Below are 27530 nucleotides of genomic sequence, written 5' to 3'. Positions count from 1 at the left end.
GTTGTAACTGTGTTTTATTGGTATTAAGGATTCCACATACTTGTAGTTACATATATAGTACATGTTTCAGGGCTGAGCAAACTCCATCAACCATGTTGGCTAAAACTGTAAACTCGCCCCTCCGAAATGGAACCATTGTTTGCGATTGATCCAACTTGTAGCACTGTACACACAACACCCCAACAGGGCTCAACGCTTTGGTAACCATGGTCTGTAAGGGCTCCGGTAATATATTCAGTGATGTCACATGATTGCTGTCTGCCAAATTGTGTGTTATGGTATATTAACTAGCTACTGTTCATTACCCAATCATAAAGCAAACATGCAGAGCAGCTCATTAACACCACATGACCTTTACCTGTCTTAGGAAAGTGGAAGCACCAGGGCTACAAATAGCTAGTATACAAAGTAGACCTCCAGTGTGATAGCAGTGCTAGGGCAACGTTAGACAAACAGTGACTCCCTGTGGAACTTCAATTCTCTACATGTTGCAGTTTCAACCTACAGATATGCCCAACTATAGTGCTGGCGCAAGGAATCGCGCCATGCATAGCGCGAGATACGCGCACTGCATATGAACCTCTATAGGAATGCATGGTGCGATTGCAGTGCGCGCTGTAGCATGTGCAGGCACGGGGAATAGCATGAAGTGATCTGCCACAATGTAACTGGGCGCATCTGTACAATACCCTTTACATTCCAGTTACCCATTGGTAATAGACCTAACCTAAGAATTTCTCCAAGCTGTCAAACAAGCAATTACTTCTTTGTATAGTGACAATGGGAATACCAGTCTGCATATCTGTTGCTTTAAATCTGTTGTATTCCAGCAAGTTGTTGGTGCCAGAACTTTAGCCACCAACCTGGAAAGTTAGTGTTTTATTAGCAGCTATGAATAAAACTTGTATTAGGAGTCTTGTACCCAGCACACTGGACATATATGAACATTATTGTTACAGCCTGATATCCACAACATTTGTATAATAATCAGAAAATAAACAGTTTTGCTGTCTCTCATGCTCCTTTCAGACTTAAGGTGCATACACACAGAATGATATATCGTTACGATATGAATGATAGCGATATTATTCAACTATCTATCATTCCGTTTGTATGCAATGAACGACCAACGATGCACACTCCTGCTGGATGATAACGTTGTCATTCATCCGGTATGCATGCAGGCTAATCTGGCCGATATTGTTAATTTTCTATATGGGAGAATGATCGCTGGTCGTTCATCGTTTGTGAAATCGTTGGTGTGTGGATGAACAATATCGTTCATCCAGCACACCAGGAATTTCAAGGGAGATCGTTCAGCGATGTCGTTCACTGAACAGATTTGTCCCATGTGTACCCAGCTTTAGACCCGACAATTTTCTGGGTTTTATCAATCCGGCAAAATTCACAGGTCTGTCTGACCCTGGTAAAGAGCAGGGGCATGGTGCCCGGTATTTGCTCTGTGTGAAAGGGGTATAACTTTACTGGATTGATCCAGTAAATATATGCCTACCACTGAGCCAGGCTCAGTGTGAGCAGCTGATTAAAAGCGGTGTATTTCACAAAATTAAGGCTTATGCTGGGTAGACACTGGTCGACATATTTCAATTAAAAGGCTATGTCTTGTGTGCGTCGGCCAGTGTGTAACAGCGATATGTCCGAACGACGTAATTCAGACTTATCTCGACGGCTGCAGATATGTTGGGGTATCGTGTTGTGTGTACGGGCACTTGCTGCACAGGCTGGCGGTGATTGACAGCTTAACTGGGCGGGCGCATGTGAATGCCCGCCCTGTTGTGACATCAGTCACAGCTGATCGTTCCGACTGTATGCAGAAAATATATACCTATTAGGTGTGTACCCACCTTTAGGAAGTGGGATATTTGAAAACCGCTGTCAGTTTGCAATTCACTTGGAAGTGATTTTAACACTATTGTTTACAGTATCTGCTTTCCTATGATAAATTCAGCAAAATCCATAGTAAACACCAGTCGGCTGGAGAGTACTATTAGATGTGTGCTATGATGGTTTGTAGCAGCTGTGCGGACATTTGTCTCTAAGGCATGGGTGGGGAACCTCAGGCCCGGGGGCCGTAGAAGGCCCTCTGAGCTTTTCCTTTGAATGGCACCCTGCACCCAGAATCTATGCAGCAGTGCTGCCCGTAGCATCCTTAGGATGTTTCAGTCACACATCTGACCTTACAGCTCCCCGGATGCTCAGGATCCTCTGGGCATTGCTGTAATCACCAGTGATTGTGGTCTGCATCAGGCCCGCAAATAATGTTCTATATATCAAAACGGCCCTCGGCAGAAAAAAGGTTCCCCCCACCCCTGCTCTAAGGGTTACTAAAAAATAAACTTTAGCGAGCAGCACAGTACATCAAATGTAACTAATATTTGTCAGCAGTTACTATACCAAAAAAATAGTTGTGATGGAAAAAATACAGATTGGGGTACTTAGGAAAGAGTTTGAGAACCACTAACAGTTCACACCTTCCAGGCCACCTGGCAGGTGCACACTTGTATTACCCACAAGTCCCATTTTAAAAATCCACTGGTGACCTGGAAAATTAACTGTTTGGGGTCCTGAGGACTGAGTTCGAGAACCACTGTTCTAAGACGATACTAAATATGTTGATCAGAAACAGAATTAGATGTAGGGAAGGAATAGGTCCTACTACTTTTTTTTTTATAATTGTATTGTACATGTTGAAATGCATTGCCTTACCCTTATTAAAATGATTCATATAGTGACAGCATATTCTGCATTGTTTTAAAAATTGAGGCAATCGCAGTAAGAAAACAAAACTGGGTACAGACAGGTCTGCTCGTAAGCTTACAATCTATAGCAAATTACGTGTGGTTCATGAGGTTAAATGCAGATCGGTCCAGACAGTCTGCAACAGGAGGTAGTGCGTAGCATGGCGTTATGATCCAGACACTGCAATGTTGACTGGGCAGTCACTAGGCTGTAGCATAGAAATATATATAATTAGATGTGTTTTTGTAATGTTTGCAGTGAATGTGTTTTGATAAGCTCATGTAAAGAAGTGTTTGCAGGTGCCAAAGGTGCAAGTAGTCTTGTTGTATGATGGAGGAAAATCGCTCAATAAAAGAAGACCAATAAATGTCCCATAACCAGGAATGGGAGTCAATCATGGAAGATAAGGTTAGCCATTTAAATGGATTGCTGATGGAAAACTTTGTTACAAATCTGTTCATAGAGACTTTCATATCAGTCCACCGTTTCTTAAGTGTGTGGAGGCGAGAAAGAGGTCATGAAAAAGGATCCAGTATATGACGAGGAGCTTTCATTGTACAGCAACCCTTACTTTTACCAAATTCAATCGCAGCCTACTTTCATGGTTGCATTTTTGTTTGTTTTTTTTTCTAAAAGAAAAAAATGTCTACAAAATGTAGCTTAAATACTTTGGTTCATAGTTTGAAACACAACATCAGACCGTCGCCAAGAGGTAGGATACTTAAATAAACACGGGCATCCCTTAAGATGGCTTCACTCATCTGATGCATTTCCTGCACACTATCCTCTGTGTGTGTTTTCAGGACGGCTCCATTGCACAGGACCTGTCAAATTTTTGAAAACATTTTATTAGTGTAGCTCCTATTGAACTTTATCCACTATAGCGGTGGTTCCCAAACTCTGTCCTCATGGCACACTAACAATCCAGGTTTTAAGGGTATCTGTGTTTGAGTACAGATGGTTAAATCAAATTGGTACTAATTAAGTCACTTGTTAGGGTATCTAAGGGACTGAGTTTGGGAACCACTGCACTATAGGATTTGCAGATCATTAAATATCATGTAATTAACTATTCATCCATCCTTACCCCTTCCACTCTAGCAATCGTTATTTGGCAGAGGAGGATCAGAAGCCTCTCTTGCTAATTCCAATGTGTTTAATTAATTTTTTCCCCCCGAGGCTAATAGTGCAGAGCAATTAAATTGTTGCTCTAGTCGGGTGCATACAGCTGCGGGAGCACGCACTTCTTCTCGCAGCTCTTTGGGCATTTGTGCAATAAATTGGCAATTTGGACACCCAAAGCAAAATTTTAGATGGGTTTAGCCGTTTTACGCTGCTAAATCCTGTCTGGAGCACCGGACACCAACAGCAAAGCTTTTCAATCCCAGCATGCTCCAGTCTTTCCCCCTAAACCACACCCACAGCCTGAGGGCACTTCAGTTTCGTTGGTGTCTGGCAAGGAGCTGGACCACCGTTATAATGGGGCTGCCTTATGCAGCCCAAGCTTTTTTATTTTATTTTTATTTTAGTGCATTTTTATTTCTACCAGAAGGGTGAGCAGCACCAGACTGTCCTCCGGATGTCTGTGTTGCCACACCATCACCCCTCCGCGGCACAGTGACACCAAGCCTGTGCAAGGTACACCCGGCACGGCTCTGAGGTGGACTAGCTAGCAGGCTCCCTGGACCCCCAGACTGCAGCCCGGAATCCAGGGGACAGGTAAGGCGGGACCCGTGTATTAGTGCAGTCTTCCCTCCTGTCTCAGGAGACAGACCAGAGGCGTTGATGTGGACACTGGCTCGCCCACTACTCCACTAGATCACTGGGGAATTAACATACTGGCGCAGAGGCATATTATTAAGGTCAGGGGACCCGGTGGTTAACGTCAGCCAGGGGATAAGGCGCTTTCCCTGCAGCACCTCCCCCAGCACAGCCATTCCAGTGTGGTCCTGGTGTTCCCTGGGCTGCTCCTCCCTCACCCTCCATCCCCTCCGAGATGCGAGGCAGCCATTTTAGGCAAGCAGTCTCCGGGAATCGCTGGGTCTAGTCTCCCTGTATAATTCTGTCAAGGGCCAGGTTATACAGCGCTATATCCTACCAGCCACTATGCTCTGTGTAGTTGAGAATAGTGCCCACTGGAGACATGTAATGTTCTTTTCTGATTTTTGTGACTTGTGCTAATCTGTTTTTTTTTTGTTTTTTTTTATATGCCGTCAGTTATAACTATCCCTTTCTTCTGCTATACCCTGTCATACTAAGGTATAGAGAGTCATTGTACCTTACACTTGTGAGGCCTATCACATACTTCATACTGCGTTGCACACTACATTGTGCCATATCTAACGTGGTTGCTCGCTCCCTGATATCATATGTAGCGCTGTTGCACACTTCCTTGTGCCATGTATAGCGCTGGCGCTCCAGGGGGGCCACCAGTACAACCTTGCAACAAATGCTACAAAGGGTAAAGCCAAACGTGCTCTATTATTCTCCCAGTCCACTCGGTCTCTGATTCTGACATATCATCTGTGGAGGTAGAAGATGCAGACCTCTCTCACTCTGACTCCATCTCCGGAGAAGAGGAGCCACCCTCTAAACTAGATATACCTGCTCTTGTCAGAGCTGTAAAATTAATTTTCCAAATAGAAGAGGATGAACCCTCTCCTAAGAAAAAGAATGCACTTTTTAAATGACAAAATGTAGAGCACATTTGTTGAAGCATGGAATATGCCTGGTAAAAGGTTTCAAATTCCAAAACATTTCAGTTCCTTTTACCCTGTTCCAGATATTGATTGCACTAAATGGGAAGTTCCCCTGGCGGTGGATTCTCATGTAACTTGTTTGATTAAAAATGCCACATTACACATTCATACTGCTACCTCCTTAAAGGAGACTACAGATAGAAGTATAGAAGCTTGTCATAAATCTATTTACTCTCTAACAGGAGCTATTACTCCTCTTGCTAAGGCTATGGCCTGGGTGGCTAAAGCCATTGAGAGTTGGGCAGAGGCCCTAGGAGAAACATTTCCCATTGATACTTCAAGGAAGCAACTCTTCTATGTATCTCACATTAGGGATTCAACCTCCTACTTCTGCCACTTCGGTAGTGGCCTGTCGTATCGTTTGGCTCAGTTCCTGAAAAGCAGATTCAGACAAAACGGGCTCTGGAGTCTCTCCCTTATTCGGGATACCTCCTATTTGGTCCAGAGCTAGATAAAATTGTGACTACTTTGGCAGCTTCCAAGACTGCGTTCCTGCCCTCTACCTTTAATACAAAACCTAGGACGTCATCATTTCATTCCTTTCGCCCTCAAGGCAAAGCCAAGGGTCAGTCCTTTCCACAGCAACAGACATCAGCCAAGGCCTCCAAGCCTAGGGCCAAATAGGCCTGGGCTGCTACACGTTAACCTGCTAAGTCTGCGGACAAGCCTGCAGCCTCTCCGACTTCTTCAATTTGCCGCCCAGGTTTGGTATCAAACCACGTCAGATAGCTGGGTAAGAGAAGTGGTCTCCCACGGATACGCCCTCTACTTCCTGAAGCGACACCCCCCAAAAGTTATTTTGCACAGGACCTCCATCGGACTCAACCAAAGCCATTCAGTCCTTACCGAATTCAAGAGTTATAATTTGGGTCCCCTCCTCACAAAGGGGCAAGGGCTATTATTCTACCCTTTTCTTAGTTCAGAACCCCAATGGGCCTCATCTGCCTATCCTCAATCTCTGAAAAGTTTATCGGTGCCCAAGTTTTGTATGGAAACTCTCCGCTCTATTATCCTAGCTATGGAGCCTGGAGATTTTATGGTATCCCTGAACATTCAGGATGCTTACCTACATGTACCTATAGTGCCTTCTCATCAATAGTATCTCTGGTTTGCTATTACAACAACATTACCAATTTCAGGCACTGCCATTTGGCCTCTTATCAGCCTCTCGGAGTCTTTACCAAGATCATGGCAGTTATGGCGGCCTCTCTTCGTCGTCAAGGGATCAGACTGCTCCTATACTTGGACAATCTTTTGCTGTTGGCAAGCTCCCCAGAGACTTTTCAACGCCATCTGCAGGTAACCATTACCTTTCTACAAATGCACGGTGCCTGATCAACTGGAAGAAGTCTTCTCTGACACCCTCTCAAAGGATGGTACATTTGGGAGCCCTCCTGGACTCTCGAGTTCAGAGAATCTTCTTGACGGTAGACAAGATTTCATCACTACAGTACAGACTACGTAGACTGCTTCACAATCGCAGAGTGTCAATTCACTCTGCAATGCAAGCCTTGGGATCAATGGTGTCCACCTTCGACATGGTGGAGTTCACCCAGTTTCACTCCAGGCTCCTACAACACCTGATCCTCTCCAGGGGGAACGAGCTACCCCATCTGCTCAAATCCCATACGATGAGCCTCCCCCCAGAGGTTCGCCTGTCCCTACATGGGTGGCTCCAGACTTCCCATTTGAACCAGGGTCATCCCTTTTGGATCCCAGACTGGATTCCACTCACCACAGACGCAAGCCTCCAAGGATGGGGCGCAGTAACCGGCCAACACTCCTTCCAGGGCCAATGGTCCCCAGTCAAGCAATGTTGCCAATCAACACCCTGGAAATTCAACCCATCTACAGAGCTCTCACTCAGGCTCAAAATATTCTAAAAAAACAGGCCGGTACAAGTACAGTCCTACAACAACACGGCTGTGGCCTACCTCAATCATCAAGGGGGCACTCAAAGTTAATCAGCAATGACAGAAGTGTTCCGCATTCTCACGAGCCGAACGCAATCTCACAGCCATCTCCGCAGTATTCATCCTGGGTATTCTCAATTGGGAAGCGGATTTCCTGAGCCGTCACAATGTGCATGCAGGAGAATGGTCTCTACATCCAGAAGTCTTTCAGCTTCTAGTGGACAAATGGGGTCTTCCAGAAGTGACTCTCATGGCCTCAAGACACAACAACAAACTTCCAGTTTATGGAGCAAGAACAAAAGACCCCGATGCGGCCTTCATAAATGCCTTGTCGGTGACATGGACCTTCCAGTTGGCATCTCTCTTCCCTCCAATTTCCCTGCTTCCTCGAGTGCTTCGGAAATTCAGACAGGAGGGAAGCACAGTCCTGTTAATAGCTCCGGCTTGGCCTAGACGTAATTGGTACTCGGATCTTCTAAGACTCTCTATAGACATTCCTCTTCAACTTCCTCTACGAGTAGACCTATTGTCTCAGGGCCCATGTCTACATCCGGACCTAGCCCGTCTGTCTTTAATGGCTAGGCTCTTGAGACATCCCTCCTAACAACTAAGGTATTCTCCAGCTCTGTGGTCCAGACCATGCTCAGAGCAGGTAAACTGGCCTCAGCCAGGATTTACCATATAATTTGGCAATTATATTTCCAATGGTGTGCTCCACAAAATTATGACCCTCAGGTCTTTAAAGTTTCTCGAATTCTTGCCTTTCTTCAGGCTGAACTGGATCTAGGCCTCCGCCTAGCATCTCTCAAGGTGCAAGTTTCTGCTTTGTCTACCTGGTTTCAGCACAAGATTGCTTCTATACCAGATGCCCACACACACACACAAAGGTGTTCTACGGATACAACCTCCCTTTGTCCCTCCTGTGGCTCCATGGGATTTGTCAGTGGTGCTCAAAGCACTTTCGTAACCTCCATTTGAACCTCTGGAATCGGTGGATATCAAATGGCTCACAGCGAACACTCTGTTTCTTCTGGCTATAACATCTTCCTGTAGGGTATCGGATTTAGGGGCGCTTTCATGCCGCTCCCCCTTTTTGATATTTCATCAGGACAGGGCTGTTCTTCGAACATGTCCAGGCTTCCTTCCCAAGGTGGTTTCTCGCGTCCACCTGAATGCAGAAATTGTAGTTCCGGTCTTTAATTCACCAGACCTCGCGGTAGGTGAGGCATCTTTGGATGTTGTCCGTGCTCTAAAGATCTAAAGTGAACCTATATGGATTCCACAAGAAGGGATGGCCAGCTAACAAACAGACTCTGGCCAGATGGATTCACATGACTATCTCACAGGCTTACACACAGATGGTCCTTCCTGGGCCGACTACAGTCTCTGCTCATTCTACTCGCTCTGTGGATCCCTCGTGGGCAGCCCGGCATGGCGCCTCAGCTGAACAGCTATGCAAGGCGGTCACCTGGTCTTCTGTCCACACCTTTCATAGGTTTTATGCCTTTGATACATTTGCCTCTCAGGATGGTCATTCGGGCATTGGGTTCTCCTATCAGCGCAGGAGTGTTCCCGCACTTGAAACACTGCTTTGGGACATCCCCAATGTCTCCCTGTGGAGCCCTATGGACCCTGAGGAAGAAAATGAGTTATGATGAAACACATTTGTTAACTCTCTTTCTTCGAAGTCCAAAGGGTCCACAGGGCACCCACCCTGACGCACCTGGCTTCTATGGGTTTCTTCTCTTGGTCACTTGTTTCCTTCTCCGTGTGAGAGTGTGATTCTTCAGTGAGTCTTCCTTCTCTCCTGTCCTGCTCCTGCCTTGTGCTTGTTAACAAAACTGAGTTGCCCTCAGGCTGAGGGCGGGGTATACGGGAAGGACCAGAGCATCCTGGGATTGAAAAGCTTTGCTGTTGGTGTCTGGTCCTCCAGGTCCCACCTACACCCCAATGTCGCAGTGTGGACCCTATGGACTTTGAAGAAAGAGAGTTAACAAAGGTAAGTTTTACCATAACTCATTATTTGTGCACCAGATGCGCAATATGCATGGGCAGCCCCCCCCCCCCCCCCCAAAAAAAAATTGCACTCCTGTCACTTTAGATAGGAGAAAGGGTGCGATAAAACAAAATAATTCCTCCCATCGTTCTCCAAGTTGTTGCCTGACTGTCCCTGCCTCTGTAATAGTCAGTATATTTATTTACTTTACCAGTATCAAACCTGGTCCTCGTGGAAGCCTTAAGCTGGGTACACACTAGTTCGGCAGACCCGTCGACCTATCTGACGATTTCTAAGTGCATATACACTTGCCAATCGTCTCCCCGGCTTGACAGCTCAACTGGACAGCCATTTAAATTGCCCGCCCATTTCAGCTGTCAATCACCACCGAGTACCTGCAGAAAGTGTATGGATGATCGGCGAGTTGACCATACACACCAACAGATGACCGATATACTTTCAAATATGTCTGCCATCTGCTGTGCTGCACAGCAGATTGGATATGTCTGTGAACAACATCATTCACAGACATATCCACTATAGATAGTTCAATGGAACGGATGATATATCCATCAGTGTGTACCCAGCTTAACAGTGCATGTTCTTCAGATCATCTAGCTGGAGCACAGTTGTGTTAATTGACTAAAACAATAGAACTACTGGTGGTACTAATCATTCTTGAGGAAACCTTGAAAACATGCACTGTTAGTGCTCCATAAAGGCCGATTTTGAGAAACACTGTACTATACTATTGTGTTATCACAAATAACACTGAGGCACTTTCAGAATTTCTTAGCTACAAAAAAATGGCATTCTGAATGCCCCGCAGTGCCAGCATTAATGCTCTCTACCTCCTGTGTGACATGGAGATGGCTCCACATTAGAGGATGTGTGTCTCGGAAGCCTACTTTCTGCTGGAAACACATGAAACAGAGAACAGCATCCCTAAATATTATACATGCTTTTTGTTCTGAACCTCTTTGCAAGTGTATTGCTGCAAATTTAATGTGCTGATTTTCATTTTTCTGGTAAAAGACATGCAACTTGTTCTAAATCTATCTTGTACAAATAAGAAATGCTGAGTGAACCCTTTACCTGCTGTTTATGAATAAAGTAATCTTGTATATGAAATGTATGTAACTGCATTCTTGTCCAAAATGTATTGGTTTCATATTTTAGATGCTGACTTGAGCTTGAACATACCCCATCTATGGCTAGTATTCCCCTGATCTTCAAGAGACGCAGACATTTCTCATAACATTTCCTGCAGTTTTGTTGGTTGGCCATGTTTATGGAGATCAAGTCAAATGTACCAGCTTCCCCAGCAGAGAGCAAGTCGTCTAGGTGTGAAAAGAGAATGGATCATCAATGAAAGTTAAAACAAAAGAACAACAATACATGTTGGTAGCTGCTCAATCACTTCAGTAATTTCACTCAGGTGCATGTTAAGCTGGGTACACACTGACATACATTGGCCGATCAATTGATCGGCCAATGTATCTGCTGCCCATCGGGCAGTGTGTACCCGCGATATGTCGGTGAATGCCGCCGTTCACCGACATATCACATTGGCTGTGCTGCACAGCCGATGGACAGGTATGTCTGCAGACATATCTGTCCATCGGCAGGTGTGCACGGGCGGTCAGCAGACCCCCCGTACACACACAGTGGCAGCCGCAAGGAAGGGGGGGGACAACTCCCACCGAGACACGCCCCCTGGTCGCTGGAACCTGCGGGCAGACACAGATGATGGTTGTTCAGTCTGTACGAACAACCATCATCTGCAAATATATCTGCAGATCACTCTACAGGGATGGGTTATTCTATACAAGAAACAACAAAAAGTCATCCCCCGGCACTCAGAATGAAATCAGCAATAAGATTTGAAAACTACATGGTGGTAGATAATTCAGAGATCTCAGTTGCATATATTTGCAGAAATCTGGCTAAGCCTCCAGGCCATGTCACGGCTTCTCTGATACTGGAGGGAAAAGAACAAGTCAGCTCTTCTTCAGTGGATCGTTCAGTCCCAATCAGTGGTTTGATTCCTCAGAAAATACAAAAATAATGCACTCTGTAATTCCTCAATCAGATAAAGAGAAAAATACTGTAAATGTGAAAGACTCCTCCAACCCCCTATGAATGTAATGCACTGGGACAGCAGTTAGCACTACCATTGTCCCTGCAAGTTACATTTGGTACATCGTGGGGATGATCATGTAAAATGTTATCCCCACTATGATGTTCAATGAAAAAATGTGGCACGTCTGCGATTTTTAGTACATATGCCCCTAAAACGTCAGTTCTGTGGAGCTCCTATTGAAAAAAAGTACACTATTTGCCATTTCCTATTTCTCTTAATCATACCAATGGTTTGAAATTAATCATCCATATTACTATACAGACACTCATGATAGTGATCAGTCTGCACCGAATTTGTTCTTTTTACATCTGTTAGTCTTTGGAGTCACCGTAGGAGCCCTTTTATTATTATCACAGCAAAAATCTGGCTTTGGATATCCAGAAAAAAAAATAAAAAATCTGAGTTATTCCTGCTGTTCAGTAATCTGATTTTACTGTACTCATCCTGTTGATTTGATAATCAGATATGACATTCAATACAGTGAGGGTACATTCAGGAGAATGAATCTTCAATAAAAAGGTTAGCTTTTAGGGTGTGGGGAGGGGGAGGTTAGGTTTAGGCACCAGGGAGGGTTAGGGAGAGGGGGAGGGTCTAGATCCTGGCCGACAGGTGACTGTATCCTAATCCTGTTGGGATTCTGACTGCCGGCATCCCGAGCGCTGGCATCCCGTACCTAGGCCCGCTGAGAGCTGCGGCGGGCCCGGGTAATAGGGGGCGTGGCCTAATCGCGGTAGGTGTGGTCACGCCCCCTTCCCGAAAAAAAAAATGCAGCGCCGCGAAGTGGCGCTGCGCGCTGGGGAGAGGGGGCACTCTAAGCCCGGCGCAAAGCTAGGGGGGGCGCGATCAGTGTGTTCGCTCCCCCCACAGGCTTAGGAGACTGCTGTGGCTGCTGATCAGCAGCCACGAGCAGTCTCCACTGCAGCTCAGCACACGCTGTGTGCTGGGCTGCTGTGAGGGAGGGGGAGTGGCGCTATTAGGGGTCATTGAGGGCTGAGGTTGGGAATCACTTCAGAGCAGAGATTGTGGAATAATGCCTACATCCATGAACAAAAAATATTCAGCCCTACTGACGTAAGTTAACATGGAATGACCCATTTGATTAATTGCTACGTCCCTGTTGTCTCAGATTCAAGATGTATTTTGAGACCGTTTTATATTTAATTTGTATTTATGTAAAGTGCTATTTGTTCTTTATTGGTGGTCAATGCATGATTGGGAAAACAGGACAGTGCTAATTTAAATGGGTGCCCTTTAATTCACCAGGTGCAGTACACGATTTACGATAGCTAAATATTTAAGTATTAAAATTATTGGTAACCTTTTTTTTTTTTTAAAACACACATAGCATAGAAGCCCACTGTGCGTTTTCTGTACTTTTTTTGTTTTGCACTATATATTGTGATCTAAGCCAGCATTTGTAATGCATTAATGTTATGTTATTAATCTTTTCTGATAATAGACTATGAACAATTGTGGCAGGACATGTGCAGATGTGTCCTCATACATCTAGCCTTAATACGCCATACGGCACAAGACGTCTGGCGCGAGTGAGCTGCACACAGATATATAAGTGTCACATCAATTTAATCAGTGCAGTCTCGTGAACTGGTTTTGTTGCATCGCGTTACAACTAAGATGAACACTTGAGTGAAATAGACGCTCGGCGAAAGCCAAGTCGGGTGGAATCTGGCGATCTGAGAAGGATTGTTTGCAGCAACTGTGGCAATATTATATAAGAACACATCTGTATAGATTATGTCAAGATTCAATTAAATCTAAGGTACATATTTATTTTCAAGTGTCTGTACATATACAGAGTCAGGAAGATAGAAGGAGGGGGGTATTTACCAGACTTGAAGTGAGAAATTACTTATTAATTGTTATATAGGCATCATAGGAATGAATGCTCCTCACATGGACCTTTGTCAAGAAGTCTTGAGCTTAAGGCAGAGGTTCCCAAACTCTGCCATTACAGTCCAGGTTTTAAGGAAAGCCATACTTGAGCCCAGATGGTTAAATCAAATTGACTGAGGCGCTAATGAAGTCACCTGTGCTCAATCATGGATGTCCTTAAAACCTGGACTGTAATGGCGGAGTTTGGGAACCTCTGGCTTAAGGTATAAAAACCTTGAAAAGAAATGTACAGCAATAATCGACAAAATACAGTGGTGTGAAAAAGTTTTTGCCACCTTCCTGATTTCTTCTATTTTTGCATATTTGTCATACTAATTTGTTTCAGATCTACAAACAAAACTAGATATAAGACAGATAACCTGAGTAAACACAAAATACAGTTTTTAATTGATCATTTCATTTATTGAAGGAAGTTACCCAACACCTATGTCACCTACGTGAAAAAATATTTGCCCCATAAACCTAATAACTAGATGTGCCACCTTTAGCAGCAACAACTGCAACCGAACACTTCCGATAACTAGAGATCAGTCTTTCTCATTGCTGTGGACAAATTTTGTCCCACTCTTCTATGCAGAATTGCTTTAATCTAGCCACATATTAAGGTATTGAGCATTAACTGCCTGTTTAAGGTCCTACCACAGCATCTAAATTGGATTCAAGTCACGACTTTTACTAGACCACTCTAAAACCTTCATTTTGTTTATTTTGAGCCATTCAGAGGTGGACTTGCCCTTGTGTTTTGGACCATTGTTTTGCTGCAGAACTCATTTGTGCTTGAGCTTCAGATCACAAACTGATGACCGAATATTCTCCATCAAAATTTTCTTGGAAAAGAGCAGAATTCATGATTCTGTCAGTCATGGCAAGTCGTCCAGGTCCTGAAGCAGCAAAGCATCCTCACACCATCACACTACCACCATCATGTGTGACTGTTGGTATGATATTCTTATTGTTGGATGCTGTGTTAGCTTTACACCAGATGTAACTAGACCCATGTCTTCCAAAAAGTAAAATTTTTGACTCCTCAACATTATCCCAAAGGCTTGGGGATGATCAATTTGTGTTTTGGCAAATGTGAGACAAACCTTTATGTTCTTCTTGGTCAGCAGTGGTTTTCACCTTGCAACTCTCCCATGGATACCATTTGTGCCCAGCAGAGCCGTAACTAGACTTTTTTGGTGCCCTGTGCCAGAGAGAGCATTGGTGCCCTCCCCCCCATTTTTTTAAATAGGGACATAAGAGAGTGCACCTGAAAAAGGGCCATGGCCTCAAGGGGAAGGGCCAGGGAAGAGATAGGGGAGGCCAAGAGATGCTGGGGATAAAAGAAGAGGAAGCTACAAGTGAGAATGATAATAAAAAGGAAAATTGATAGGCCCAAACAGCGCCTCCTGCCCTGCGGTGCCCTGTGCCATGGCACTGGTCGCACTACCCTAGTTACGGCCCTGGTGCCCAGTCTCTTTCTTATGGTGGAATCATGCTGACCTTAACTGAGGTGATTGAGGCCTGCAGATGTTTGTCTGGGTACTTTTGTGACATCCTGGATGAGTCGTTGATTATCTTTTGGAGCAATTTTGGTAGACTGGCTACTCCTAGGAAAATCACTTTTCTTCATTTGGCGATAATAGCTCTCACTGTAGTTTGCTGTAGTCCCAGATCATTAGAAATGGCTTTGTAACTCTTTCCAGACTGATACATTTCAATAACTTTCTTTCTATACTCTTCTGGAAATTATTTTGATGGTGGCATACTCTGCTTCTTGTTGAGACCTTGTAGCCAACTTCACATTGCTGGAAAGGTTCTAGTTTACTGATGTTTAGATTCAACAGGGCTGGCAGTCATCAAGCCTCATTGTGTCTGGTCTAATTGAACCCAATTATCAAATGTATTATTATTTATTATTGAATTTGGTTTATTGGTTGAATGAGTAACTAAAAAGGCAACTATTATGTCACACAGGGCCAGTTGGTGTTGGATATTTTTATTCCTTCAGTAAATGATATAATCATTTTAAAACTATTCTGAGTTTATTTAGGTTGTCTTTGTTTGAAGAGCTGAAACAAGTGTGACAAATTAGCAAAGGTAAAAGAAATCAGGAAGGGGGCAAAAACCTTTTCACACCACTGTAATACCCCTTTTATACTAAAGTCCTGGGTCTGACCCATGATTTGGAACACAATTCCAAATCAGGTCAGGCCCGGGACATACCCCTTTTACACCAGGGGTGAGCGCTGTTCACACTGCAGACGGGTGCAGTGCCAGCGCTAGGAGATGACATCATCATCTTGTGCTAGAATGTGGCTCTCCCCTTGCTGTAAATGGGTCCCAAGTCGTATGAACCGGGTTGCCCGTTTACACTGAGCCTTACCGGGGTCCTTCCCGGGAAAAACCCTACTCGCTAGCAGGGTTGGCTTCCTGGGTGACTGAACCTTGGTAGAGACGTTTCAACAAACAAAATACCAGGTTGATGCGCGTTCACATGCAAAAACCCAGGATTTTCAAGTCCGTGGAAAAGCGGTATGACCTACTACTATAATTAGCCAGATGTAATTACCCAATGTTTGCTCTTCTGGTTTTTCCTCTACATGAATCCTGCGCTCCACACCAGCCTGCGACAAAAGTCAGAAAAATGGTGCTAGTTTGTTGTGTTTAAAAGTCATGCTCTATAAATAAAACAGACCAAAAAGGTAAATTTTTCCAATTGCGTGCGACATGCATTCTCTAGTAGAGTATTTCTAGCGCCAAATATTCCTGTTTGGGTTCCATCTTTAGTGGGCCAGGCATATGTAGTCTCTGTTCATACTGAATTCTCTTGGTTCGTCCCTAATTATAGTCTTCATTCTAGCACCTGCACCTGTCACATGCCGTGCAGTTCCTCTTTCCTGCCTGGGGTGTCGCTCTCTGCTCTGGTGCTTCTAGCACAGTTTGGTCTGTATATCAGAGGTTTGTTGTATCACCTGAGTGTGCTAGAAGTACCAGAGCAGCGAGCAACACATCAGGCAGGAAAGAGGAACTGCACGGGTTGCGACAGGTGCAGGGTGCTAGAATGAACATTAAATTAAACATCATCCAGTTTGAAATGACTAGAGCAAATCATTTTACATGTTTCTTGGTTCAAATCACTGGTATTGTATAAGTTTAGACAGAAAAGCTAGAATCACAGCTGGAACTTTGCTATATACACCTAGCTTCACTGAGTATCTAGCAAGTGGATTAGAAATAGAGTAGGGAATAGGGATTATTTCTGCAAAATTCACCATTTTCTATAATATTTTTTTTATTTGCTCAACAGACCTAAAGTGGATTTTCTTTTTGAAACATATACTTGCAATGCAACAATACTTATATAACAGCAGAGAAATTGATTTTAAAGTAAATTACTAATGTAAGCCATTTATGGGCAATTCGTCTCTCTCTCCTAGTGACAGGATCAGTATCCACACTAGTAAGGTGGGATGTTATACAGACATTTGGTACTTGGGTTGGACAACCTAGAAGTGCTCTGGGTTCACAGAACCCTTCTAGTGCTGTCTGCAGATGTGGCACAAACAGGCTGGTAGTGGTCCCCTTTCAACTGCATTTGCAAACAAACTTCATAATCTGATTGATAGATAATAGAGGCACAAGGTTTGTTTTATTTCCAATGCCCGATACAACAGCTTGCTCAAGTTTTAGGTTATATGCAGTATGGTGTTTCCCATATCACTGCACTTTTACTTTACTCATAGTACAATACTATCAGTGCAAATGTATTTATTATCAAGGGTTTATCCTTGCTTTCAACATACAGGACAATACAATCCTCTCCAACAGAAATAGCCAGGGCTGTCCAGATAGGATAAATCCTGATTATGTATAACAGCGTATAGGATCTTTTATGTGGGTGCCTGTTATCCAGAGAATGCTAGAAAAACAGAAAGGAAACAATATTGCTGCTGTCTGGTGGTTTTTCACACAGACATCCTAACAAAGGGTCCAACCTATAGTCCACGTGAGCAGCCTGACTCAACAATTTAGGCCTGTATTCAATTTGAGGCGTTAAGTCCGGATTCGTGGTAATTTACCGCCGATGACTTCATTATCGCCTGTTTTAGTTTTACCCCGTATTCAATTTGAAAGACTTTCCGCCTAGGCGTTAAGTCAATGCAATGTAATAGGCGGTAATGTATCGCCTATGAATGGCAGGTGTTAAAAAGTGCAGAATTGGGGTTTTGGGGTGCAACGTTTCGGGAACCCCACGTGCAGCCTTCAGACAGTCCCCCAAAGGTAATCTGTGTAAAAAAGAAAAAAAATTAAGGACACCCCAAAAATTTAATTTGAAAAAGGGGCGAAAAAAAAAAAGTTGGGGTACAATTAAAAAATTGCGAACTTGACTCTGTGGGGGTCCCCAAGTATGGCCCAAGTGTTTTTTTGATTGCAGGTGTTTGTGGCAGGTGGGTTTTTCACGATTTTTTAAGTCACTTTAGCAACTAGAAATAGAATACGGGGATACGCGGGCACGCGCGCGATACTTTAACGCCTGGAAAACAGGCGAAGTTGGCATTAAGTCCGGGCCGCGTTAAGTTAACGCGGCTCGGCTCAAATTGAATACGGGCCTTAGTGGGAATGCCAAGGGCAGTGGAGAGATGTTACTTAAATGTGATTATCAGGCACAGTGAGCTAAATTAGGGAAACAAGCATTGGCCTGGATGTAATAGCTCTCAATTTGGCAAAAGTGTCTGAATTTTTGTTTTGAACGATTTTACCACAGGATTTAAACTGGTTATCTTTTTTTTTTTTTTAAAAGGCAAAACCAAGCTTGCTTTTACCTCTAAAATATATTGCAGCTTTAAATCCCACGTCAAATTCGCTATAAAAATCGTCACTTTTATCGAAACGAATCCAAGTACATTTCAGCCGTTGTGTGTGTAAAGATAAAGGGATGGAGCAGGCAGGAGAAATGGAGAAGTGTATCCTACAGATAGTTATTCTGACTTGAATATAACTGGACCAGGGTGTGGCCTAGTTTGTCCCAGTTTTTCAAGACTGAGCCAGCTGGAAAGGCAAAGAGCATATATTATCTATTAAATAAATGCATCTGCCCTGTATTATACAGTACATGTACACAGTACCTCATTCCACGAGTTCCTTGCATAGCTGACATCCTCTGTGTCTCGCACATTTGCAATTACTTTTCCATCAGATGGTAGCACCAAGGCAAGGATCAAAGGATTGTACCCACAGCTCCACCCTGTGGCAAAGAATAGATAAGACAGATTGGCTGAGGAAACATAAAGGAATGTTCTGTAAGCTACAACTTTGTGGTCAGTAAAAATAAAAGAATGCTAGGAGAAAGGAAACATGCTCTGAACAAGCTGTCACAGTCAAATGTAGAGCATGTAAGGTGACAGCCACGCAATAGTGTTGGAAATGTGACTGCAATGGTTAGGGGATAAATACATGATGGGGTTATCAATAAATGAATAGTGTAGGCTGTGTGAGAGAGACAGATCACCATACAAATGTGAGAAGGAATCCACACTACAAAGTAGAGCAAGTGGCAAAGATGACCCAAGCCCCAATATAAGACAAGTAACAGTTGTGACCACACTAAAGCCTGGGGAATGTGAGAGAGGAGCAGCCAGTGTGTAGCTGTGCTATAGAGCTGATCCACTGTACAAAAGGGCATATGATGTAAGCCTAGCTCATGTGAGAGTCTAGAGCCAGACAGGTGGCAGGGTGATGAAGATTAGGCTACTATATAGGCAGGCAACTGTGCGGGAATGTGCTGTAAGTTACTGCATGGGTTCTCACTCTGATTTCATGAATGTGCTGTCAGATTTCACGTATGTTCTCACCCATGTCCAAAATCTTCCTAGAATTAATAAGCTTAGCCAGATTCCCCAATAGCTGGGCAGCATCGCTGCTTATATCCTGAGGAGTGATCCCCAAAAGATGCTGGAAACACAAATATTATTATTCTGTATTATCTGTCTGTTTTTTTTAAGATAACAAAGCATTTTAAAGGCAAACATTATAATGCTTCAACTACTACAGCAAAGTTGATTATTAAACAGGTTGTTAAAGTAATTGACATAATTTAGTGAAATGTGACACAGATATACCTTGGTCTATGAGACACATGAGGAAGTCATAGCAAGTGTTCGCCATTAGCATCCAGGCCAGCTGATCACACATGCACGAAGTGAAGGCCAGCTGATGACACATGCACGAAGTGAAGGCCAGCTGTTCCCCACCCTAGTCAGCAGTGTAGTCAAGAATTCAAATAGGGGAGCCAGTGAGTATGGCAGTAGGTGTGGTTCCCCTATTTGAATTTTGGACTGGGCTGCAGCCTCACCTCTGCAGTCACCACTGCTAGTCAGTAGGTGTTCCTGCTTCTGACAGTGGTGTTGGACACTGAGGCGTCCACATTCATTGTGTCAGTGTGTTACATGCCGATATTTATTAAGTCAGTTTTCCAGTATGTCTGGAAAATAAATACTCATTATTCAGCTGTGTACCGGTTCATATCGGCACGTAACGCACAGACACCAGGTGGGGCTGTGTCATATTTCACTAAATTACGTAATTTACTTTAAAAGTTATAAGAAAAACTTTGGGGCCAATAGCGAGTGAAACTCCCTGTATTACAGTGTATGATATTGTGAGATGCATCAGAGCAATTTATCACTATTACCATGCCCTACACATGCATACTTTCCCAATAGTCAGCTAGGAAGATCATTTTCCCTAATTCTGTATTTTCTTTGTTAGATTTATCCATCATAATCATCATCCATCAGATATTCTCACAGGTAAAAACAAAATGTACAGACCGTCTATACTGGGACATATAAAAATGTGATTGTAGAAGATTCATAACCCTGTTTAGTATTTATTTTCTGGGAAATATACCCGCTGACTCAGCTCAGCCACTTCTAGGACGACTATATATGTACTATATATCAGTCTACTGGCTACAAGCATAAAGTGATGCTGCAGAGTACTGGGCCAAGAAGCGTAACTTTCTTAAAATAGAGATGTTTGGTTTTACTTGGTTCTTTTTGCCAAATTAATGCAAGTTCAGATTTCTTATTGGCTATCCAAAACACGTGAGAGCCGGATAGCCAATAAGCTGCCATTTTTCAGATCCCAACAGAACCGAGGTGAACTAAACCACTCATCTATAGCTTAAAATTTATCTATACATGCTCAATAAGCTAATGTATGCACATGCAGGAATTCCGATCTTTGTGTATCTGTCACTTTCGACTCCTTAGCACGGGAGACGAGGTCTGACATAGGAAAACTGCCTAGAACACTTTCTGTAGGCCTAACACAGGCCCTGATTCAGAGCCGGACGCTCTGACAGAGCACTTGCTCTGAATCAGGGCCGTCCTTCTTAATTTTTAGAGCGGCCTCCTGGCCACTCGTATAGCTGTGGGTGACCACCCACAGCTATAGCGAGCGGCCAGGAAGATGGTCGCGATGGTCAAGACCATCGGGCTTGCGACGAGACCCTTGTGGTAGGGTCTCGTTGCCGCAAGCCCTGGAGTGCTTTCGGCTCTATCAGAACTGAGAGCACTCCCACTGACATCACTTGTGATGTCAGTGGGGCCGGCCCCAGACGGTAGGCGTTCCCATGGGAACGCCTCCGTCTGGGCAGCCACGTCCCGGCACGCCCACAAAAGGGGGCGTGCTGTCACTCAACTTCGACAGCACGCCCCCTTTGGTACAAGACCCGGAGCGACAGCTTGCCCGTCGCTATCCGGGTCTCGCGCATGCGCACGACGGAGCCGGCTCCGTCGTGCGCATGCACACTGGGCCATCATCGACCCGCTTGCGAGTGCTCAGCGCTCGCGAGCGGGTCTGAATCAGGCTCACTGTCCCTACAGTCTGATTAGTACTTTTCTAGTACACTTCACAGCTTCAATGTCTGGACATTAATGATGTGTTAAAGATACATTTTACAGTTTTATTCACCACTTGCTTGGCGTGGCGGCATAGTTTGCAACTACGCCAGGCAGTTGTTAACTGACCTATATGCAAGCGATGCACCAGTGGGCGGTTGCTGGAAGATAATCTGCTGTCAATAGCAGAAGGACCTCCCGGCCTCTCTACATCCCTGCTCCTCCCTCAGTTTCTGCCGTGCTGCTGATCACTGCTGATCGGTCAGCATGGCAGGACCCCCCACCTGCAGAGAGGAGCAGCCGCCAGGGAAATGTAAATTATCCACCACCTGTGCACACCTGGTGGCTGCTCAGGGGAGCAGCTGCTGGGGAAATTAAATTGTGATGGGAACATCGATGGTCTGATATATTAATATCCGCTATACTAAAAATCAATGTTAATCTTATGTGTTTAAAAAAATTAAATATAGTTTATTTATTATTAAATGAAATTGTGTTGGATAAGTTGTAAGTAAGTGTTCTTGACCCAATTCAATCATAAAAAATTTCAATTTCTGAGCGCTTTTTTGGGTAAAAAAAATTGGCAGTTAAGTGGTTAAAGTGCAAACATGTTTCTCGGCACTGGTCAGCAAAAGGCAAGCATACATATAGGGGATTATGTCACAGACATAGAATCTTATGCAGGCATGACAAGTGAGAGAGATTTCTAAATGAGATCTTGATGAATTTACAATCATTGTCTTTAGGTTGTACAGAGCCCATGAAGGTTGTTTTCTTGAACGTTAACCCCACACAACTAATGCAGTTGTAATATACTGTATGTTGCAGATCTCTGGTGATGCAGAGATGCAGATAAAATTGGAGGTTGTCTTTACACTGTTTGCAAATCATCTGCTTCTTGGCTTATTGGCTGGGGATTCAAAGAAAAATAATACTAATTTAGTGGACATCTTGTTACTTGTTTTGGTCTATCACAGCTTGCACTCTTTTCCATACCTGTCTGAGCTTCTTGGCTGATGGATGTTCTCGGAGTGATAGGCGCAGCAGGTACGCTCTGCGTGGGTCATCCTGGACATCAAACATTTTCTGTGACTTTTCCCTACGGTACATAAAGTATCTTTTCCCTAAAAGAGGCAAACATTACACTTACCATAACGCACAAAGGAAGTGATTGTAATGTCAGGTGTTTCCAAAATGACACGGTAGTAGCTTGCAGATGTGATACGTTTGTGCAACCTCTTGATTTTCAGTAAACAAATATTCAAGCCATTATTATGGTGTCATGTTGCTTGAGGTTAGTAGATTTACGCTCCTTTATGGCACTCCTATAAGGAGTGTGCGGGAGAGCCATGGATCATTTACCAGGCCACACATTGCGAGCCCTCCCTATATTCACCTATTTATGCTTTTCTGAAAGGGAGTTCTGGAACAATAGGTTACATTGCAGAGAGGAGCCACTGCATTAGTTACTTTCATCCGTTTAGATGTATTTAGAAGGCACTTAATGCTGACAATAAATAAATGACACAAAAGAGGTGCAGTTGACTCACCAACATAGACACCAGTAACAAAGGTTATCCCCAGCATAGCAATACCAACCACTGCTTCCCTACCGGTTGTAGAGAGGGACATGATGAATGAGTCGGAGCAGGTACAAAGGACAGCAGCAGCCTCATGCTGCTCAGTAAGTATTGGCCTTTCTTGTCACATGATCCTTTATCACATAGGAAGCAGTCACTTGGCAATCTAGAACAGCATGTTCTGTTTCATGAGCAGAAGTCAAAGAGTGGTGTGATGCTGCCATCTGGTGGCTTAGTTGCTGTGTCACAGTAGCACCACTCTCACATTCAGGAAAAGTATTTACCTCTATCTAGCATACACTATCAGATAAATTGTTTGTTATACCAAGAGACATTTTAGGCAAAATGTAATAGGGTGAGAGTTTAGAAAATGTGAGAGTTTAGCAGTAAACTCCCAAACTTTTTAAACTCGCCCAATGTAATAGCTCACGATTTAAACACTTACTTAGATATTTTCCCATTTTGAAGGTAAAACTTGATCCAATACTGCTAAACTTCTCACCCTCTTACATTTGTCCCTTTAACTGAGAAGCTGAAACCATCAGATATCATGGCCATACAGGTGCAGGGGTTAGCCCCATGAAGAACTAAAGTTCAAATAACATAAAGTTCATAGCATACACACAAGCAGGTACAGGGTTGAGCCCCGAGACGTGGCTGAAATCCAGTAAGTGAAGATGCAGGGTTGGGCCCCAAGACGTGACTGAAATCCGGTAAGCAGAGGTGCGGGGTTGAGCCCCGAGACGTGAGTGGAATCCATTAAGAGGTGGTGCGGGGTTGAGCCCCGAGACGTGACTGAGATCTGGTATGAGGAGGTGCGGGGTTGAGCCCCGGAACGTGACTGAGATCCGGTATGGGGAGGTGCGGGGTTGAGCCCCGGAACGTGACTGAGATCCGGTATGGGGAGGTGCGGGGTTGAGCCCCGGAACGTGACTGAGATCCGGTATGAGGTTGAGCTTTTATGATGCAGTTGACAACTGTTGTTTTAAGATGAACAAGGTGAGGCCATGAATCAATAGCAGAGCTGGGCTAATACTACAGCGGAGAACGAATAGCAAAGTCAGGCTTGGTAAAACAGCAGAGAGCCAACAGCAGCCCTGGGCTCTGTAGTGTAACTGAGAAACTGTAGCAGAACTGAACCAGGAAAAGGCCCAAGTGTTTGGAAAGTCCACAGCGTATACCAGGCACAGCGAGGATCTGGCAGGAGTCCAAAGAAAACCTGAAGGTGACGTTGCACAGGCAATAATGCTCAGTTAATAACAGACTTTTATACCAAGTGCATGTAATCCATTGGAAGTTCAAAACATGTGACTCAGAAAGAACCAGGTTTGGGAGACCAAGTAATCACAGACCCCAGCAAGCTGACAACGCCCAAGGAACAGAAGATCATTTTAACTCTCTGCATACTCCATGCAACAAATGCCAACAGCCCGGAAGGATACTCCAGCGACCACAATGGAACCTCGGCAAGTGTAGTTTATCTTTATACAGAGATATGGTTCGGGTTCTGACAGTCATGCAGCAATGTATTAATCATGTATCTGTCCTGCATTGTTTGTACTGTTAATAACTGTTTTCTTGTGTGCTCATTTGTTTATGTACATTGTAAGGCGCTGCGGAACCCTTGCGGCACCATATAAATAAAGAATAATAATAATAATAAGGCAAACTGCCCACAGGTGTACAGAGGATATCTATGGTGGACCCTGCTGCCTGAGGGCCCCACCCTCTTCTCTGGGGTCAGTAAATTGGTGGAGCAGGACTATGAATGAACTTGGGTGCTTGGTTTGTTTCTATGGAAATTACACCATATTTAGCCCTCCTTCCAAATAAGAGGGTGATCCTGATACACCGCTATCCCCTGCCTTATAAAGGGACCCTGTTCTTTGCGTGTCCTCTCAATGATTGACCAAGTATCTCTTTGGTGGCTGGCCACACCCCTTCTGCTTTGGCGTTTACCACTGCATTACCTGATGGGCCCTTCATGCCCCAGTCTGAAGCCGGGTACACACTAGACGATATGTTGTATGATCAGGCCGGATAGGACGACATATCGGGCACATCATCTAGTGCAGAGTTTTTCAACCACTGTGTCATGGCACACTAGTGTGCCGCGAGTGGTTGTTTGTTAAGTGTGCCGTGAGGTCAGAGCTGGGCTTTTCAGGAAGGCTCAGGCATGTTTGGGCCATCACCTATAGAGACGCGACGGCGTGACATAGGTCAGGCACGTTGTGTTGGGCAGAAACCGAAAGTACCGTTCTCCATGGAGGGAGCCCGGACTCGCAGTTTGTATGTTCTTTGTGGCCCCACTGGTAACCTGCTTCCCTTGCTAGATGGCACTCCGCGCCGTGGACCCGGTTTCCTACCTCATGCTACAGAGGGCTTCCCGCAACATCTCTCCTCGTGCTCCGTCACCGGAAGTGCCTGCCTGACTGGCTAAACGCTGCTCCTTCTTCCTGATCTCCCTGGTCCTGGCGTGCTTTGATCTGCGCTGCGGTGGGCTCCGGAGGCACTGAGGTTGCTGGCTAGACTGTGCCCGGTGTTCTGCAGCTGAGTTGGTGCTATTTCTATCTAGAAGGGACCCCTGCACCTCCCAGCCTGGTGGCAGTAAGTTCTTGAGACAGCTCCTCCTTACATTCCCCAATGCACACCACCCTCCATGTTCCCTGCCTCAAGCTATTAACACTTTCAAGCAGTTTCTTTAACTATTATCAATATATTTTTGCTGTTTCATATTAACCTCTTTTAAATCTGTTTTGAAGGTCTTCCATTTTTATTAATGGATCTGTAGCTCCCTCTTGTGGCTGTGAGTTATAACTCCACCTTGAGGTTATTGTCTTCTGCCAATACTCTTTGAGCAAATAACAGTGCCCCAGTCCTGCATGCCCTGACTTGGGTTGCTGGTGCTCTTAAACTCCCTGTGCCTGGGAGCATTGTCACCTTGTATAGCCGAGGCCCTGTGGAGTCCTCTGCAATGTTGCTGATTCGCCTGATCTACTGATGCTGGCCATGCTGTCCGGGACAGCTTCTTCTGGGGGTATGTGACCGTATTTACCTCAGTACATTTGCTCACCCAACCTCTTTTACTATTTAATTTGCTGTCATTTTGGTTCTCCATGGTCAAGAACAAAAAGGGATTCTCCAAATTGAACACTCCCAAACCGCATGGTTCTCTTAACTCTGATCTACAACACTTTCTAAGGACACCTGCCTCATCTTCGCCTACAATGGACACTTCTACACCTACTTCACCAAGTCCATCACAGAGTGAAGAATCCGCTAGCACTGTCCAGATCGAGACCCCTAATCTCTCATCTATTGTGCACCTCCTTAAATCTCTACCAACCAAACAGGAGCTCCCCTCCAAGTGAGATTTTGAATTGCTGGAAGTTAAACTCCAGGACACAGTTTGAAAATAGGTGGCTACACTCAAGGTGGACATCTCCCAATTGACAACCAGATTGGTGACTCTTGAGGAAGGCAGGGAGGTCATGGTTGAGGATTTACAAAGCTTACATGAATCGGTACATGCTCAGGCTAAAGCTGGCCACAGACAGAGCGATGTCCTCACGATCCGACATCGTGTACGATTTGCCGTGAACTCTCCACGGGAGCTCCCCGGTAGTCGTGAGCACGATTTGGTCAAAAAACCTGCAAATTTCACTTCCAATCTCACGATCCATCGGATCGTACGAATCGTGAGTTTCATCTTTACTTGCCCAAAAGAAAAGAAGAGGCTCTTCATGATTGGTGGGAAATTGAAATAACAATGGGAGGGGCTAGCCAGGGTGTATAAAAAGCAGCCACCATTTTAACCCTGTGCACAATCTGCTCTGCTACCAGTGAGGATTGGTTTATACCAGCTGAAACCTATACATTGCTACTGTGCTCTTTGTATTTGGCTTGCCTTTTACAAAGTGTCTTCTACCTGCAAGTGTGTGCATTCTATCCTGTTCCTGAATTCTGTGCAGATGCATCCCTATCAGTATAAAGTGTTGGTTGCCCATGCTGGGGTCCAGTTGATCCAGGAGAGGGCCCAGCGAAGGAGAAGAACATGCTGGACCAAAGAGTGGCTTCAGCAAAGGGATACCCGCTCTCACATGTCCCTGCTGATGGAGATCAAGGACAATAACCCGGACGACTATCACAACTACCTGCGCATGGATGACGCCACCTTCCAGGAGTTGCTGACTATGGTGACCCCCTACATCCGGAGACAAGATACAAGGTGGCGGAGGGCAATCCCTGCTGAAGAGAGGCTGGTGGCTACCCTGAGGTCCCTGGCTACAGGAAGATCATTTGAAGACCTGAAGTTTTGGACACTCATCTCATCTCAGTCGTTGTGCATCATCATTCAGGAGACCTGCAAGGCAATCGTTAAAGTGCTGCAGTTCCAGTATTGCAAGGTAAGAAAAAAAAAACACTACACATTTGTTTATTGTCAAAGAAAAAAGTTGTTTTTTTTTGTTCAATTTTTTTTGTTCAATTTAACTCTTTGTATAACTGTGACAGCCAATAAGGCTGCATTAACAAAACTGTGCTGCATAGCAGTCATGAATATTTGTGTGACAAGAAC

At 44.5% G+C, this 27530-nt stretch overlaps 1 protein-coding gene across 2 annotated transcripts; it reads right to left on the bottom strand.

Moving 5' to 3' along the window:
• Window positions 1–2: 2 nt before the first annotated feature.
• On the bottom strand, window positions 3–23064 carry COMTD1 (catechol-O-methyltransferase domain containing 1). Of its 2 annotated transcripts, none has more exons than XM_088474955.1 (7): window positions 22925–23064; window positions 22371–22498; window positions 19323–19422; window positions 18597–18715; window positions 16040–16094; window positions 10632–10768; window positions 3–3584 (listed from the first exon to the last, which is right to left on the bottom strand). In XM_088474955.1, the coding sequence occupies exons 1-7, from the start codon at window positions 23004–23006 to the stop codon at window positions 3435–3437; spliced, it is 771 nt and encodes a 256-aa protein (XP_088331081.1). In that variant the 5' UTR covers window positions 23007–23064; the 3' UTR covers window positions 3–3434. The 2 variants fall into 2 exon arrangements, with proteins under 2 accessions (XP_088331081.1, XP_088331082.1); XM_088474956.1 differs by having other exon boundaries at window positions 22988–23056.
• Window positions 23065–27530: the final 4466 nt, after the last annotated feature.

Source organism: Taudactylus pleione, unplaced genomic scaffold, assembly GCF_031769625.1.
Source record: "Taudactylus pleione unplaced genomic scaffold, aTauple2 ptg000157l, whole genome shotgun sequence".
NCBI classification, from domain to species: Eukaryota; Metazoa; Chordata; class Amphibia; order Anura; family Myobatrachidae; genus Taudactylus; species Taudactylus pleione.
This window is presented reverse-complemented; position numbering and strand designations above follow the sequence as displayed.

Excerpts from the sequence above, each read along its gene's own strand:
- COMTD1 (XM_088474955.1), bottom strand. The coding sequence starts at position 23,006 with ATGTCCCTCTCTACAACCGGTAGGGAAGCAGTGGTTGGTATTGCTATG. Across the intron at positions 19,423-22,370 it reads CAGCCAAGAAGCTCAGACAG|CATCTTTTGGGGATCACTCC; the intron begins GTATGGAAAAGA and ends TTGTGTTTCCAG. Across the intron at positions 18,716-19,322 it reads TAGGAAGATTTTGGACATGG|GGTGGAGCTGTGGGTACAAT; the intron begins GTGAGAACATAC and ends TCTTTGCCACAG.